The sequence below is a fragment of the Glycine max genome, chromosome 14 (assembly GCF_000004515.6).
Source record: "Glycine max cultivar Williams 82 chromosome 14, Glycine_max_v4.0, whole genome shotgun sequence".
Lineage (NCBI taxonomy): Eukaryota > Viridiplantae > Streptophyta > Magnoliopsida > Fabales > Fabaceae > Glycine > Glycine max.
In genome coordinates this window covers 32,886,533-32,899,640 of record NC_038250.2, presented here as the reverse complement: position 1 = coordinate 32,899,640, position 13,108 = coordinate 32,886,533, and the positions used below count along the sequence as shown (strand labels likewise).

General features: G+C 35.2%; 2 protein-coding genes across 2 annotated transcripts; one reads left to right on the top strand and one right to left on the bottom strand.

The window, feature by feature from the left end:
- Positions 1–9,966: 9,966 nt before the first annotated feature.
- LOC100812945 (uncharacterized) lies at positions 9,967–10,948 on the bottom strand. The gene is made up of 2 exons (XM_006596728.1): positions 10,858–10,948; positions 9,967–10,391 (listed from the first exon to the last, which is right to left on the bottom strand). The coding sequence occupies exons 1-2, from the start codon at positions 10,946–10,948 to the stop codon at positions 9,967–9,969; spliced, it is 516 nt and encodes a 171-aa protein (XP_006596791.1).
- Positions 10,817–12,234, top strand: LOC102660467 (uncharacterized). The gene has a single exon (XM_006596200.4). It carries the CDS (start codon positions 10,980–10,982, stop codon positions 11,976–11,978), a length of 999 nt encoding a protein of 332 aa, XP_006596263.1. The 5' UTR covers positions 10,817–10,979; the 3' UTR covers positions 11,979–12,234.
- The last annotated feature ends 874 nt before the right edge of the window (positions 12,235–13,108 follow it).

The window sequence follows — 13,108 nt, the reverse complement described above, 5'->3', positions numbered from 1 at the left end:
TTTCTTAACGGGGTTTCCCATGCCTTATGGATTCTTTGTATAGCCTTGAAATTTTGCGCGCCGAAATCCCTCACAAGGAAAGGAGACATGCTTTCTTCCGTCGGTGCTCCCCTCATGGGGTATCCTAGTTGTCTTATAGCGAGCGCGAGATTGTAGTTAATACAACCCCTCGTTCCTATCAGCGGAATGTTTGGGTACCCTCCACATGAGAAAAGGACTCCCTCCTTTCCTTCCTTCCATCGGGGGAACCAATTGATTGTTCTACCTCCTATCCCAGCCAAAAGCTGGTCCCAATCCATTCTTCTCTTTTCAGTACACGAGCGATGGCTCTGGAGCGGACATGGATGCCTAGTGTCTTGCAGGAACAGGTGCGAAACCAACCAAACACAGAGAGCGGGCAAGCAACAGATGATCCGTGCGCTACTCTTCTTGCACCTTCGGTCAAATGTGTCGAATAAATCTGCCAAGACAGCTACCACCGGACTTTCCTTGCTATGGTGGTATGCAAGGAAAGCGTCGATTGCTGCTAGGTCCACCAAACCATCTACGTTTGGAAAGAGGACGACCCCAAAAATTAGCAAAGCTAACACATCCATAAATGGGATCCAATCTCCTCGATTGGCCATACCCCTTGCCTTGTCTTCTAGGTACTTCCGTGGTAGGCCCGCTATGCCGTTTCGAGTCTGTTTTATGCGGTCCAAACCTCTTGCTGAATCCTTGACCACAGTTGCAATTCTGCTCCAAGAGGGGAGACACCCGGAGGAAAGGTATGGTTTTCTTCCCCCGAGAGGACATCCTAGAATTTCCTCAAATTCTTCAATGGTTGGTACCAATTGGAAGTCTCCGAACGTGAAGCATCTCAAAGGCTGGTCGTAGTATTGGGTGAGTGATGCAATGGCTTCTATGGATATCTCTGCTATGGTCAACTCTAAGATCTTTCCGTAAATCTTGCGGAAGGCTTGCATTTGGAGGGGTTCCATCAACCGCCCTAGTTCCTTGATGCTGGTGGTATCTAGGCTTTTAACCTTGACTTGGTAAAACCTCTTGTCGTTTTGATTTGTCCCCATGCTTACTAAAGTGAGACAAAAAGCTGGTGCAAATCAAAACTCCGATATCTCATGGGTGGAATGGATGAATGCATGAAAGAATGCATATGACACAGATGCAATCTAGGAATGTGGGGGCCCGAGGAATTGTCTCCTTCTTAGATACAACGTCTAGGGGTAGCAAAGTGCCTCAACGTATGTTTTTAAGAAGGCGACACGGACCCTCCGTTGGTTTGTTTACAGAGGGGATCAAGACAGAACCCATATGCATATGCAAAAGACGCAATGCGGGAATGTACATAGTATGACAATATTCACTGAACATAAGCAAAAGGGTATATGATACTTATGCATGGCAGTTGTGAAAAATGGCACGCAGCGTATTTGCTCCGTGCCCCTATTTAAGGGACCTATAAGGGAGAGAACTAACTAGGCATTTAGTGATAACCCCCCAAGGTAGTCATATCTCTCTTGATGGTTTCTAGAGGTATCATCCCCTTCGAAGAACATACAGCAGCAGTAGGGACTACTAGCAACAATATGTTTTCAAAGAGGAAAACTCTAGACGAGGGTTCACTGTAATCAAGCAAGTCGGAGACCTAGCATGATCACAGATTCACCTCCACTCCTTATGTTCCTATGAACCCGGGTATAGGGCCCTTTTTCAACTCACGGTGTGTGCAAATAGTGTTGGTGTTTGTGTGCATCAAATGAATAAATATTTACCTCATGCATACATTTTAAAACGCACTAAAAGCAATAAAGAGTTTATATACACAAGAACATAATGAAGGGAAACCAACAAAGGGGTAAGTCACGGTAAAACCTTGCACAAGATTAAATGGCCTAACTCTCTAAAAGCAGTCCCCAGTGGAGTCGCCAACTGTCGCAACCTACCCTTCGGCAGGAGGGCGACGCGTGACTCGCGGGATGCGTGTTCCACGAAAGGAATACGCGCGGAGTCGCCACCAACGTTTATTTGAGGAAAACGTCGGAAAAACCAGAAAAGATGCGATCTACGAACTTTTAAGTGAAAGGTTCGGGAGTTGTATTTACGCGCGGGGAAGGTATTAGCACCCCACACGTCCGTCACAGGGGACGGCAGCCTTTAATCGAATGTGCAAACATGACTTTGATTTTTTTATGTTCCCTTTTTATGTCTTTATATCTTTTCTACCCTTTTTATATTTTTTCTCTTTTTGTGGTCGACAAGGGTGTTTCCCTTTGCTCCTACGTATTCCTCATTTGCGATGAGGAAATCAGACCTACGTAGTTCTTTCTTATCAAGTGATTCTTTTTTACCTAAAAGGTGATCATTTTAAGGCGTTGGACCTTGAAAATGATCCATTTTTACTTAGTAAGAAATTTAAATGATAAACTTCAAAACCTATTTTTATGGACGAGCTTCACTAGGCGAGTTGATTTTAGCCTTAGTTTCACTTTAGTTATTAGTCAATTCAATTAAGAATGAGAAATCCTAAAGAGAAAACGTCCGATTGATTTTCCGCTTTATTTTACTAAAAGATGTTTTTTGATTATTATATTTTTTTTATCTCTTTTTTTGATTTCCAACGTGGTTACGGCACGACCGAACGGTCGGAATTCATTTTAACCGAAGTTAACGGATAATACAATTCAAACGATCGGTGGAAATTTATTTTATTTTTAGGTTAAGCGAGAAATGACTTAAATCAAATGGCTTAAGCACGTCAAGAGGGGGTATAAAAAGTAAATGGAACGAGAATAAAAATACACAATGTGGACCACCACGGGTACATAGAATGAATCGAAAGGCTTGGTTCGAGGTACTTACCCGTTGAATATTGAAGAACGATGAGGAACGAATGAAGAACGTCGAAGAACGGTCGAAAACCTTCGCGAAATTCCTCACGGAAACGTTACGGAAACGTTTCGAAAGCGCCTCGGCTTAGATTTTCTTCACGGAAACGATTTTTCCAAGCAAATTCGAAAGAGAGAGAAGTGCCTAAGGGGCTGAACCCTTTTCCACTTCATTTCCTCCCCTATTTATAGCAAAATAGGGGAGATGCTTGCCGCCCAGCTCGCCCAGGCGAGCAGGGTTGCTTCCTCCAGAAGCAACAGCCTTCTGGAGGAATCTTCTAGAGGGCCCAAGTGGGCCTGGTTGCTATTTGCACCCCCATTTTTACTAAGTACACCCCCCTGCCTTTTTTGGTGATTCTTTTTTCGTAAAGTTACGGAAACTTACGAATTTCGTAACGATACTTGTTTTCTTTTCGTAATGTTACGGAGCCTTGCGGATTACATAATCATCCCCTTTTTGACTTACGGAATGTTACGGAACCTCAATAGTTGTGCAACGATGCTTCCATTTGATTTCCGGTGTGTCACGAAACCTTACGGATTGTGCATTAATATTTTCTTTTGTTTTCCTGCATGTCCCGGAATTTCACAAATTGCCTAATGATGGGTGCCAAGCACCTTACAAGGACCAAACAAAAGTCGCATGTCATCAAGCAAAGGTCCCCGGACGAAATTAGGGTATGACAATGTTAACATCGGTTTTTTAAATAATCAATGTTAACTGCAACTAGTTAACATCGGTTTTGCTAAAACTGATGTTACGTAACTCCATTTAATTACAAAAATGTCACCGCGCTTTCGTTAGCATCGGTTTTTGAAATAACCGATGTTAATGGAGCGATGTAGAAAGCCTTTTGTTTAGTAGTGATAGCCTTCTCCTTGTCTTTATCCAAATCAAGTTTCACCCTGAAATATCCATTAGTGATGTCGAACAAATAAAAATCACCCTCCAGTTTTCATAACGACTTTAGCCTTTTTCGCATGGTAAGAAAACTCATGTTCTTGCTGTAGAAGCAAGCTTTATGATGAATCAAGATTGATTCAAAGAGTTTTGATGATAACAAAGATGATGACAAAAAGCAAAGCTCAAAAGTCAAGAACACTTCATGATAACAAAGATGATGATCTCAAGAATCAAGAATGAGTTCAAGATTGAATCAAGAATACTTCAAGGTTCAAAAGGAAATTTGATTTCAAGAATCAAGAATCAAGTTTCAAGATTCAAGTTCCAAGAATCAAGATCAAGATTCAAGACTCAAGATTCAAGAATCAAGAGAAGACTCAATCAAGATAAGTATTAAAAAGTTTTTTCAAAAATTGAGTAGCACATGAATTTTTCTCAAAACCTTTTACCAAAGAGTTTTTATTCTCTGGTAATCGATTACCAGATTATTGTAATTGATTACCAGTAGCAAAATGGTTTTCAAAAAGCTTTCAACTGAATTTACAATGTTCCAATTGATTTCAAAATGTTGTAATCGATTACAATATATGATTTGGTAATCGATTACCAGTGTGTTTGAACATTGAAATTCAAATTCAAATGTGAAGAGTCACATCCTTTCACAAAAAAAGCTTTGTGTAATCGATTACACTGATTTGGTAATCGATTACTAGTGATAGTTTCTGAACAAAATCAAAAAATATAACTCTTCCAATAGTTTTCAAGTTTTTCTAAAAGTTGTAACTTTTCCAAATGGTTTTTAAGTTTTTCTAAAGGTTATAACTCTTCTAATGAAGAGTCTATAAAAGCAACACTTTGATTTGCATTTCATTAATTATTCATTCAACAATTCTTTTGACAACAACTTTTCCACTTTGATTTATGAATCTCTTTGAACTTCTTCTTCTTCCTTTGCCAAAAGCTTTCCAAAGTTTTCTGGTTTTCCAAACCTTGAAAACTGTGTTATTCATCTTTTTCATTCCCTTCTCCCTTTGCCAAAAAGAATTCGCCAAGGACTAACTGCCTGAATTCTTTTTGTGTCTCTCTTCTCCCTTTTCCAAAAGAACGAAGGACTAACCGCCTGAATTCTTTTGTGTCTCCCTTCTCCCTTGTCAAAGAATTCAAAACGACACAGTCTGATAATTCTTTTGATTCTTCCCTTTCCCATATACAAAAGATTTCAAAGGACTAACCGCCTGAGAATTCTTTTGTATCCTCATTCACAAAGTTTCAAAGGTTTAACCGCCTGAGAACTTTGTCTTAACACATTGGAGGGTACATCCTTTGTGGTACAAGTAGAGGGTACATCTACTTGGGTTGTTGACTGAGAACAAGAGAGGGTACATCTCTTGTGGATCAGTTCTAGTGGAGGGTACATCCACTAGGTTGTTCAAAGAGAACAAGGGAGGGTACATCCCTTGTGGATCTTTGCTTGTAAAAGGATTTTTACAAGGTTGAAAAGAAATCTCAAGGACCGCAGGTCGCTTGGGGACTGGATGTAGGCACGAGTTGTTGCTGAACCAGTATAAAACTCTTGTATGTTTGTCTCCTTCTTCCCTACTCTTTTAATTTCCGTTGTGCACTTTAATTCCCGCTTTTACTTTTGGTTAAGTTTCTTTTATGTTCTTCATTTAGTTAACAACATAGTAAAAGCCTTAGAAGAGTAAATTTTTAATTAGTAAAGGTTTAGGAATAATTAATTCAACCCTCCTTTTTAATTATTTTGAGACCACTTGATCCAACACTTGCCTAGAAGCTTGATCACTAGACATTTGAGCCATGGTTGACACAAATTTTCATAAGCTTGAGTTTGCATAACGAATTTAGGAAGGAGATGATTCCCTCCTTCATACTCCGGAGACATTGTCCCTTCCTTGAGGAGGTTACGTGGTTTGTTAGGTGTAGTTTGTTGCCCTAGAAGCTTTTCTTTGAAGTGTTACCCTCCACCACCATTATCCAGTGGTTTTGGCGGTAGGGTTTCGAGAGAGCCAGATGGGCAATAATCGCGCTCGTGCCCCATCGGCTTATTCATAATCTTCTTTTGATTGTTTAGAAATTGTATTTAATCATTTAGCTAGTAACCGAGCATTGCATTGGTTTAACTCAAATTAGAAAGGTGCAAGTCAACTTCCCTAACGAAGTTAATCATCGATAAAAAATCTAAAATCGATTAATACTTTTCACGTATAATCTGGAATGGATTCAGGAGTGTATTAAAGGGGTGGAAATTTTTAAATAATTATTTAAATAGTTAATTCTAATAAATAATAAATTTAATAAAAATACTTATTATTCATTTTATGTGCAAAACTAAATATATGATCTACTAAAAAAAAACATATATCAACTCAAAAATCTATTTTTTATACATTTTCTTTTATTAACATTTTTTATCTCATATATACGCAAAGGATCCTAAAGGAGGAGGAGCCAAGGCCCCTACTTGCCCCCCTTGAATCCGTCGATGTATATAACATAATGACAAAAATCATTTAGTCAAATATTATTATATATGATAAAATCATTTTAATATTAATAATTTGTTCCTTTATAAAATTAACTTGGTTCATACAATTTAACCTAGTCTATATTTAATTTTTTTGTTAACATGCCATTGGTGCAAAATTTATTGGTTTTGTTAATGATCTTGGTGAACTTGACTAAATATTTTTTATGAATATTTCTTCCCAACCACGTTTAATAAAAAAACTCGAATTCAGTTTTACTTACACTAAAGACTTGTTGATAGTCTAACAACATAATATTATTTCAAAATTTGAACTTTGATATTTCTGTTTTTAATTAATTAAATAATTACGTTCAATATTTTGTTATTATTATATTGTATGAAAAATATTATACCTAAAAATATATTCGTTGAATCCATCTTTAAAGATATAAAATTAAATAAATATATAATCAATTTTATTCAAGATACAAAATTCATACTTTGTTAAAAATATAATGAGAGAAAACAAACTTTATAAGAATAATGTTTTGTAGACACTTATGCTTTTTGTATGGGCAAATGCCAGTGGTTAGAAAGTTAATTAGCTTTGTTTGGTTGAATTGAAAATAAAGAAAAGAATGAGTTTTATTTTGTTGCCACTGTTTGACTTTTATATAAACGGGGGATGAAAGAATAAAATGGCTGCCCAGTGCATAAAAAATGTTTTGCACCCAATTTGGATAGAAAACAAGAGAGAAAGTGTCTATTTATCTTCAGAAGACATAAAAGAAATGAAATAATGGATATAATAGATGAAAAGAAAAATAAAAGGAGAATTATGAAATGAATATTTATACTATTAAGGTGTTCACGTTTAATCTTAAATTCAGAAATTTTGGTTTTAAATACAAATAGAGAGTTTAGTCTATGATTGAGAAATTTGAAATTTAGGAGAAGAAAGGATACAAAGCGTGTCGACGTATAAATGGTATAATAGACGATGGCCGAAAAATTGACTTGAACGGTTGAACCCTTTTATTTAATTTATTTAATTATTTAAATATTTCATAGTCTTTGCCTCGATGTGAACGACTTGTTGGGTTGGTCTTCGCCATCCTTTTAATGACCAAAACTTTTGTTTTGCCTTTTCCCTAAAACCATCATATCCACCCAATATTACGGATTTGCCATTTTTCACCTTTTATTTTTCTTATTTTCCATTCAACTTGACTAATAATGGAAAATTGGAGATCGATATACCAAATACTATATACTTTATATAGGAAGTAAAAGTTGAGAACTCATTAAACTTAGTCCGTCAATTTTTTTGACAGGAATTAATCAACAAGAAAATTAATAGATATTCTTTTTGATAACCAAAAAAAAACATATGAAGTTAAATTTAAACTATCTAAGAATCAATAAATAAAGTAACAAAAAATTAATCATCAGGTCAATTTTATGAAATGTACATTCATTTTAATTATTTTGACTATTTTCTTTCTCTCTTTAAATTTAAATTGAGTTTTTTCAATACAAAAATGATAATAAAGTTTGAACCTAGGATTTTATATAAGATATCTCAATTCTGACAATTCCAACTAGTAAGTCGATTTTGGTGGATTTTTAAATTCAAACTACGTTATTGGTAGAAACTTTAGATTTTATTTTATTAAGAAATTCTCCTAATAGATATCTCATAAAGGAAACAAGGAAAAAATTGAAAAAACAGGAAGGATATATAAAATCTCAAATTTGTATACTTATAATTAACTAATTAGTTAATTTGAGGAAATTTAAATTTTATTTTAAAAGTATTTAAAAACGTGACTTTCAGTGTAGATTTTGATATATTTTCCTCATATTCATCTTCTCTTACCGTTTTATCTATTATTTACATCTTTTATTTTTTATTTTTTATTATTGAAAAAGAAACACATTACCCTTTAAGTAGTATTCACTTTTGTTTTCGTATGCTACGGAGTTGCACATGACTCCAAAATTGTTAGAAAAAAAATATAATATTAAATTAGTTAAGAAAGGAAATTAATTCAATCAAATGTTGCCAAATACCCATCTTCTGGCTTCCGCCCTGGAAGTTCACGAACATATGACGTAACAAAGCAAAAAAATAAAGCAATACTATAATCTAGAAAAAAGAGTAATTGCAAAAGAATTTCATCACTAATATTTTGGATAAAATAATGCTATTTTATAACAATTGATGAAGTATTTGGGTCTTCTCTCCTGCCACTCCAACAACAAAATATAGACGGGAGAGAATAAAAGAAAAATAAATTAAAATTAGAATAAGACAAAAAGAAAGAAAGAGAATGATAGAGAGGCTGAAGATGGTCAGAGATGATCTATGGTTAAAGATTTTTATTAATATTTATAAAAATTAAATATAGTCATTTGCATTATTATTAAGAAAAACACGCATTTAGGCACAAAATCAAATCGAAAGGATTTTTTCTCTTCGTGACATTAGTTTAAAATATCTATTATTTATGTTTATTATTAATTTTTGACTTAATTAAATTTTTCATATATGTAATATAGGTCATTTTCAAATTATTATTTAATATTCATTTTTTTCAATTAAGTATATGAAAAAAAAAATCAGTTTCATTTTACCGTTTGAAATTTACAATAACTCATCAATTTATCATGTTTAATCAATTCAAGTAGACTAATAAGATATTATTAAAGGAAAAATTAAAAAGTTAAGATGCGTGCATGTAATGTCTGAACAAAGCTAAAAGAAAACTCAACAAGATCAAATGGCGAGATATATATTTTGAGTTCAGATAATAGTGAAGAAAGAGTGAGAGAAGACATAACATGTTACATGTGTATATTAATCATAGACCGTAAAACACCAATTATATATGATTTAAATAAGTTTTTCATATCATATATTAAATAAGTTTTTTATGTCTGAAAAATAGGTCGTTTTTAAATTATTACCTAAAAAAATAATTTTTTGTCAAATACTTACCTGAAAAAATTTTCAGTTTCATTTCACTATTTGCTACTAATTTCCTTTCGTTAGGTGATGACGTGACAAACAAAATGTCATATCACCACGTCCAATCACTGACACATCATTGTCATGTCATTAGAGGTGATGATGTGACAATGAGGTGCCCGTGGCAAGGCATGATGATATGACACTCCGTCTGTCATATTATCACATAAGGAAGATGAGTACTAACGATAGGTAGTAAAATGAAACTGAAAAATTTTCGAGTTACTTGATTGAAAAAAAATGCTATATAGCAATCTAAAAACGGCCTATGTTATAGGTAAGAAAAACTTAATTAAGCCTTAATTTTTTTAAGTATCTAACAGATTATTTTAATCAAATCTCTTCTTGCAATCACATTTTTTATTTTTATCTACAAAATTCCAAATTCAAGATCTTACTTAATGATTCTAAATCGGCAAAATTGCAAATTTGGTTCCCTAGTTGTCTCCAATTTCGATTTTAGTCTCCCTTTAAATTTATTCATGAATTTAGTTTTCCATTTATGTCCAATCACGTAAATTTGATCCCCAGGATCAAATTTAGATGTTGACTATTACAAACGAATGTTAACTGTCACATGTCACATTCTGATTAGACCATAAACAGGTGTGCCATTTTAACCGAGTGTGGAATGCTTGAGCTGAGAAATTTGCTGCTCTTACTCTTTGTTGATGTTGAGAAACTCCTTCTCGCTCTTGAGCACCATGGCCAATGTCCTAGTGTTGTTCTTCACCTCGGTCAAGGCCTTCACCTTCTCCTTCTTCTCTGAAGCGCCCTTTCCAATGAGCTTCTTCTGCAGCACGGAGAACCCCACCACTTTCTTCACATCCTTCTTCAAATCCTTTGCGAGCAAATTGGAGGGAATAAGCCACCTAGTGGTGGTGGCGACAGTCGAGGAGGAGAATTTGGGTTTCCTGTCCATGAACTTCTTAACCATGGTGGTGAAGGTGTGGTCCACCTTGGCGGTGTTTGAGGGTTTGGCCTTGACGAGAGCACAAGAAGAAGAGGTTTTGGTTTTGAGGTTTTTGAATTCATGGGAGGAAGAAGGGTTGGAGAAATGAGAGGAACAAGAACAGGAAGAAGCTGAAATGGTTAGGGGGAAAAAATAAAGATTAAAGAGGTAAAAAAAATACCACACTCGATTAAAATGATGCACCTGTTTATGGTCCAATCAGAAAGTGACACGTAGCAGTCAACATTCATAACAACCAACGTCTAAATTTGGGCTTGGAAACCAAATTTACAAGATTGAACATAAATGAGAAACTAAATTCATGAATAAATTTAAAGGGAGACTAAAATGAAAATTGAAGACAACTAGGATGACCAAATTTACAATTTTGTCATTCTAAATCTAATTCTAATTCTAGTGACAACAATGACATGCTGATAATTTGTTAGAGAAATGGTAAGATATATATTAGTCATTATTTATGAGCCAAGAAAAAACAAAAACTAGTCATTGACTTTTCAACAAATGCAATTCATTTGAAAACTAAGGGCAATGTGTTGCAAACAAGTCCAAAGTCATTTTTTATTTGCTGTACACCTTTGACACATTCGTTCATCCTCTTGCCAACACAACCTCGTTGCTCATCTTCACCGAAGCACCTCAACCATTTTCCCAACCAAACCTCCATAGAGGAAAAAAAATCCAGACTCTAGGCCTTCATGGATAGAGAACAAGAAGAGATGCAATTTCTTGGGTTCTTTGGCATCTACAAAGAAGCCTCCAAGATCATACTTTCATGGAGGAGAATCTTCACCCAAATCACCTCAACACTAATCCTCCCTCTCTCCTTCATCTTCCTCATCCACATGGAAATCTCCAACCTCCTCTTCAGGAAGATTCTCATCAACGAAATAGTCATGGACGAAACAAAGCCTAACACACCTCAATACAACAAGCTCGATCACATGATCTCTTCAGAAATGGTCACTCTTGTGGTCTTCAAAATCGCATACTTCACTCTGCTCCTCATATTCTCCCTCCTCTCCACCTCGGCAGTGGTCTACACCATCGCCTCCATCTACACCGCAAAAGACGTGACATTCAAGAGGGTCATGAGTGTTGTCCCTAAGGTGTGGAAGAGGCTCATGTTGACCTTTCTATGTGCCTTTGCTGCTTTCTTCGCTTACAATATCATGACTGCGCTAGTTATGTTCTTGTCCATAGTCACAATTGGGTTAAGTAGTGGTGGGCTTGCGGTTTTGGTTTCGATAACGGTTTTGTACTTCATTGGGTTTGTGTACCTCACCGTGGTGTGGCAACTAGCCAGCGTTGTCACTGTGTTGGAGGACTCGTGGGGGGTTCGAGCCATGGCGAAGAGCAAGGAGTTGATAAGGGGGAAGATGGTTTTGTCCATATTCATCTTTTTCACCCTTGTGGCTTCTTTTGTTTCCATTAGGGTTTTGTTCAAGGTGATGGTGGTGGATGGATGGAGGGTGAGTTCTTTGGACAAAACAGCATATGGGGTTCTCTGTTTCTTGCTATTGTCTTGTTTGTTCCTCTTTGGGCTTGTTTTGCAAACTGTGCTCTACTTTGTTTGCAAGTCCTATCACCATGAGAATATTGACAAATCGGCTTTGGCAGATCATCTTGAAGGGTATCGTGGAGAGTATGTGCCATTGACGGCTAAGGATGTTCAGCTGGAGCAGTACCAAGTTTGATTTATAATATAGCTTAATTAGATAAATTAAATTAATCATCATCATGTGTCTAGATTGATGATGCGGTTAATTATATCTGCTTTGGTTTCTTGATGTCTTTAGAAATATCTTTTGTGTGTGAAATTAAGGCAGGTGTGAAGTGAATTTCATTACTCTCTATATGATTGGTTATATGTATTTAATTTTCTGTTTAAAAATAGGACTCTTTTGCAAAGGTGTATTAATTAATGCTATGAGATGACTTTATTTCACATCAGTTTTTGAGTTTGTGTATGTGAATGTTATGGTTTTTTGCATGTGTGAATGTTATGGTAAGCAGTATCAATCAGCGAATTAATTTTCGCTTAGAGTATGAGGCAGAGGAAAAATAGAATCATGTGTTGATTAAAAGTCGCATTCAAAGTTCCTTAATTAGCAAGAGGATGAAATTTTATAGGTTTCGTCTACGAAGGAGAAGGGTAAGTTTAGTCTCACAATGAATCCGGTGTGACAGCAGAAAATTAAGAACATACGGTAATTAAGATGATAAGAGCTTTAATGTTAATTCTAATGTCGCTTAATGAAGTTATTCAAATTCATATCTTACGACAAGCATTTGCCACAAAAGAATAGGGAACTATTCCAAGATATTAGAAGAAAAGAGAAAATTCTCTATTATTAGACCAGAGGTAATGGGAAATCTTAAACGTAGTGATAACACCGGAAGCAAGTTACACTTTATAATTCTAATTTGAGGTAAATTAAGGTCTATAGAATGAGCGGCCTTCGGCACAAAAAGAAATAAGATTCATCAAAGGGCTATCCTTATTTATGAGTTTGCAACTGTCACAACAAGCAAATTTGTTATTGCTGAAGTAAAAAAAAAAAAAAAAACTATAATTGAAAAAGAAAAACAATTGTATTTGGAATTATCCATGGATTACCAATGACCTTAAATTCATCGGTAACTTTTTTGTTGCAAAATAAAAAAATTTAGAAATCTATATAACTCTTAAAGATTGTCCAATCTGTATGAGTTATACGGATTGAGTAATACATATAAATCTTACAGATTGTTCAATTCGTATGCGTTATACGGATTGATTAATCCTTATAATACATATGGATTGACAATCCGTAAGTTATATAAT

What these genes read in the sequence shown, in the direction of transcription:
- LOC100812945 (XM_006596728.1), bottom strand. Translation starts at nt 10,948, where the DNA reads ATGGAGGTTTGGTTGGGAAAATGGTTGAGGTGCTTCGGTGAAGATGAG. An exon ending in GATGAACGAATGTGTCAAAG is followed by an intron (nt 10,392 to 10,857) that starts GTGTACAGCAAA and finishes TAACCATTTCAG; the next exon opens with CTTCTTCCTGTTCTTGTTCC.
- LOC102660467 (XM_006596200.4), top strand. Translation starts at nt 10,980, where the DNA reads ATGGATAGAGAACAAGAAGAGATGCAATTTCTTGGGTTCTTTGGCATC.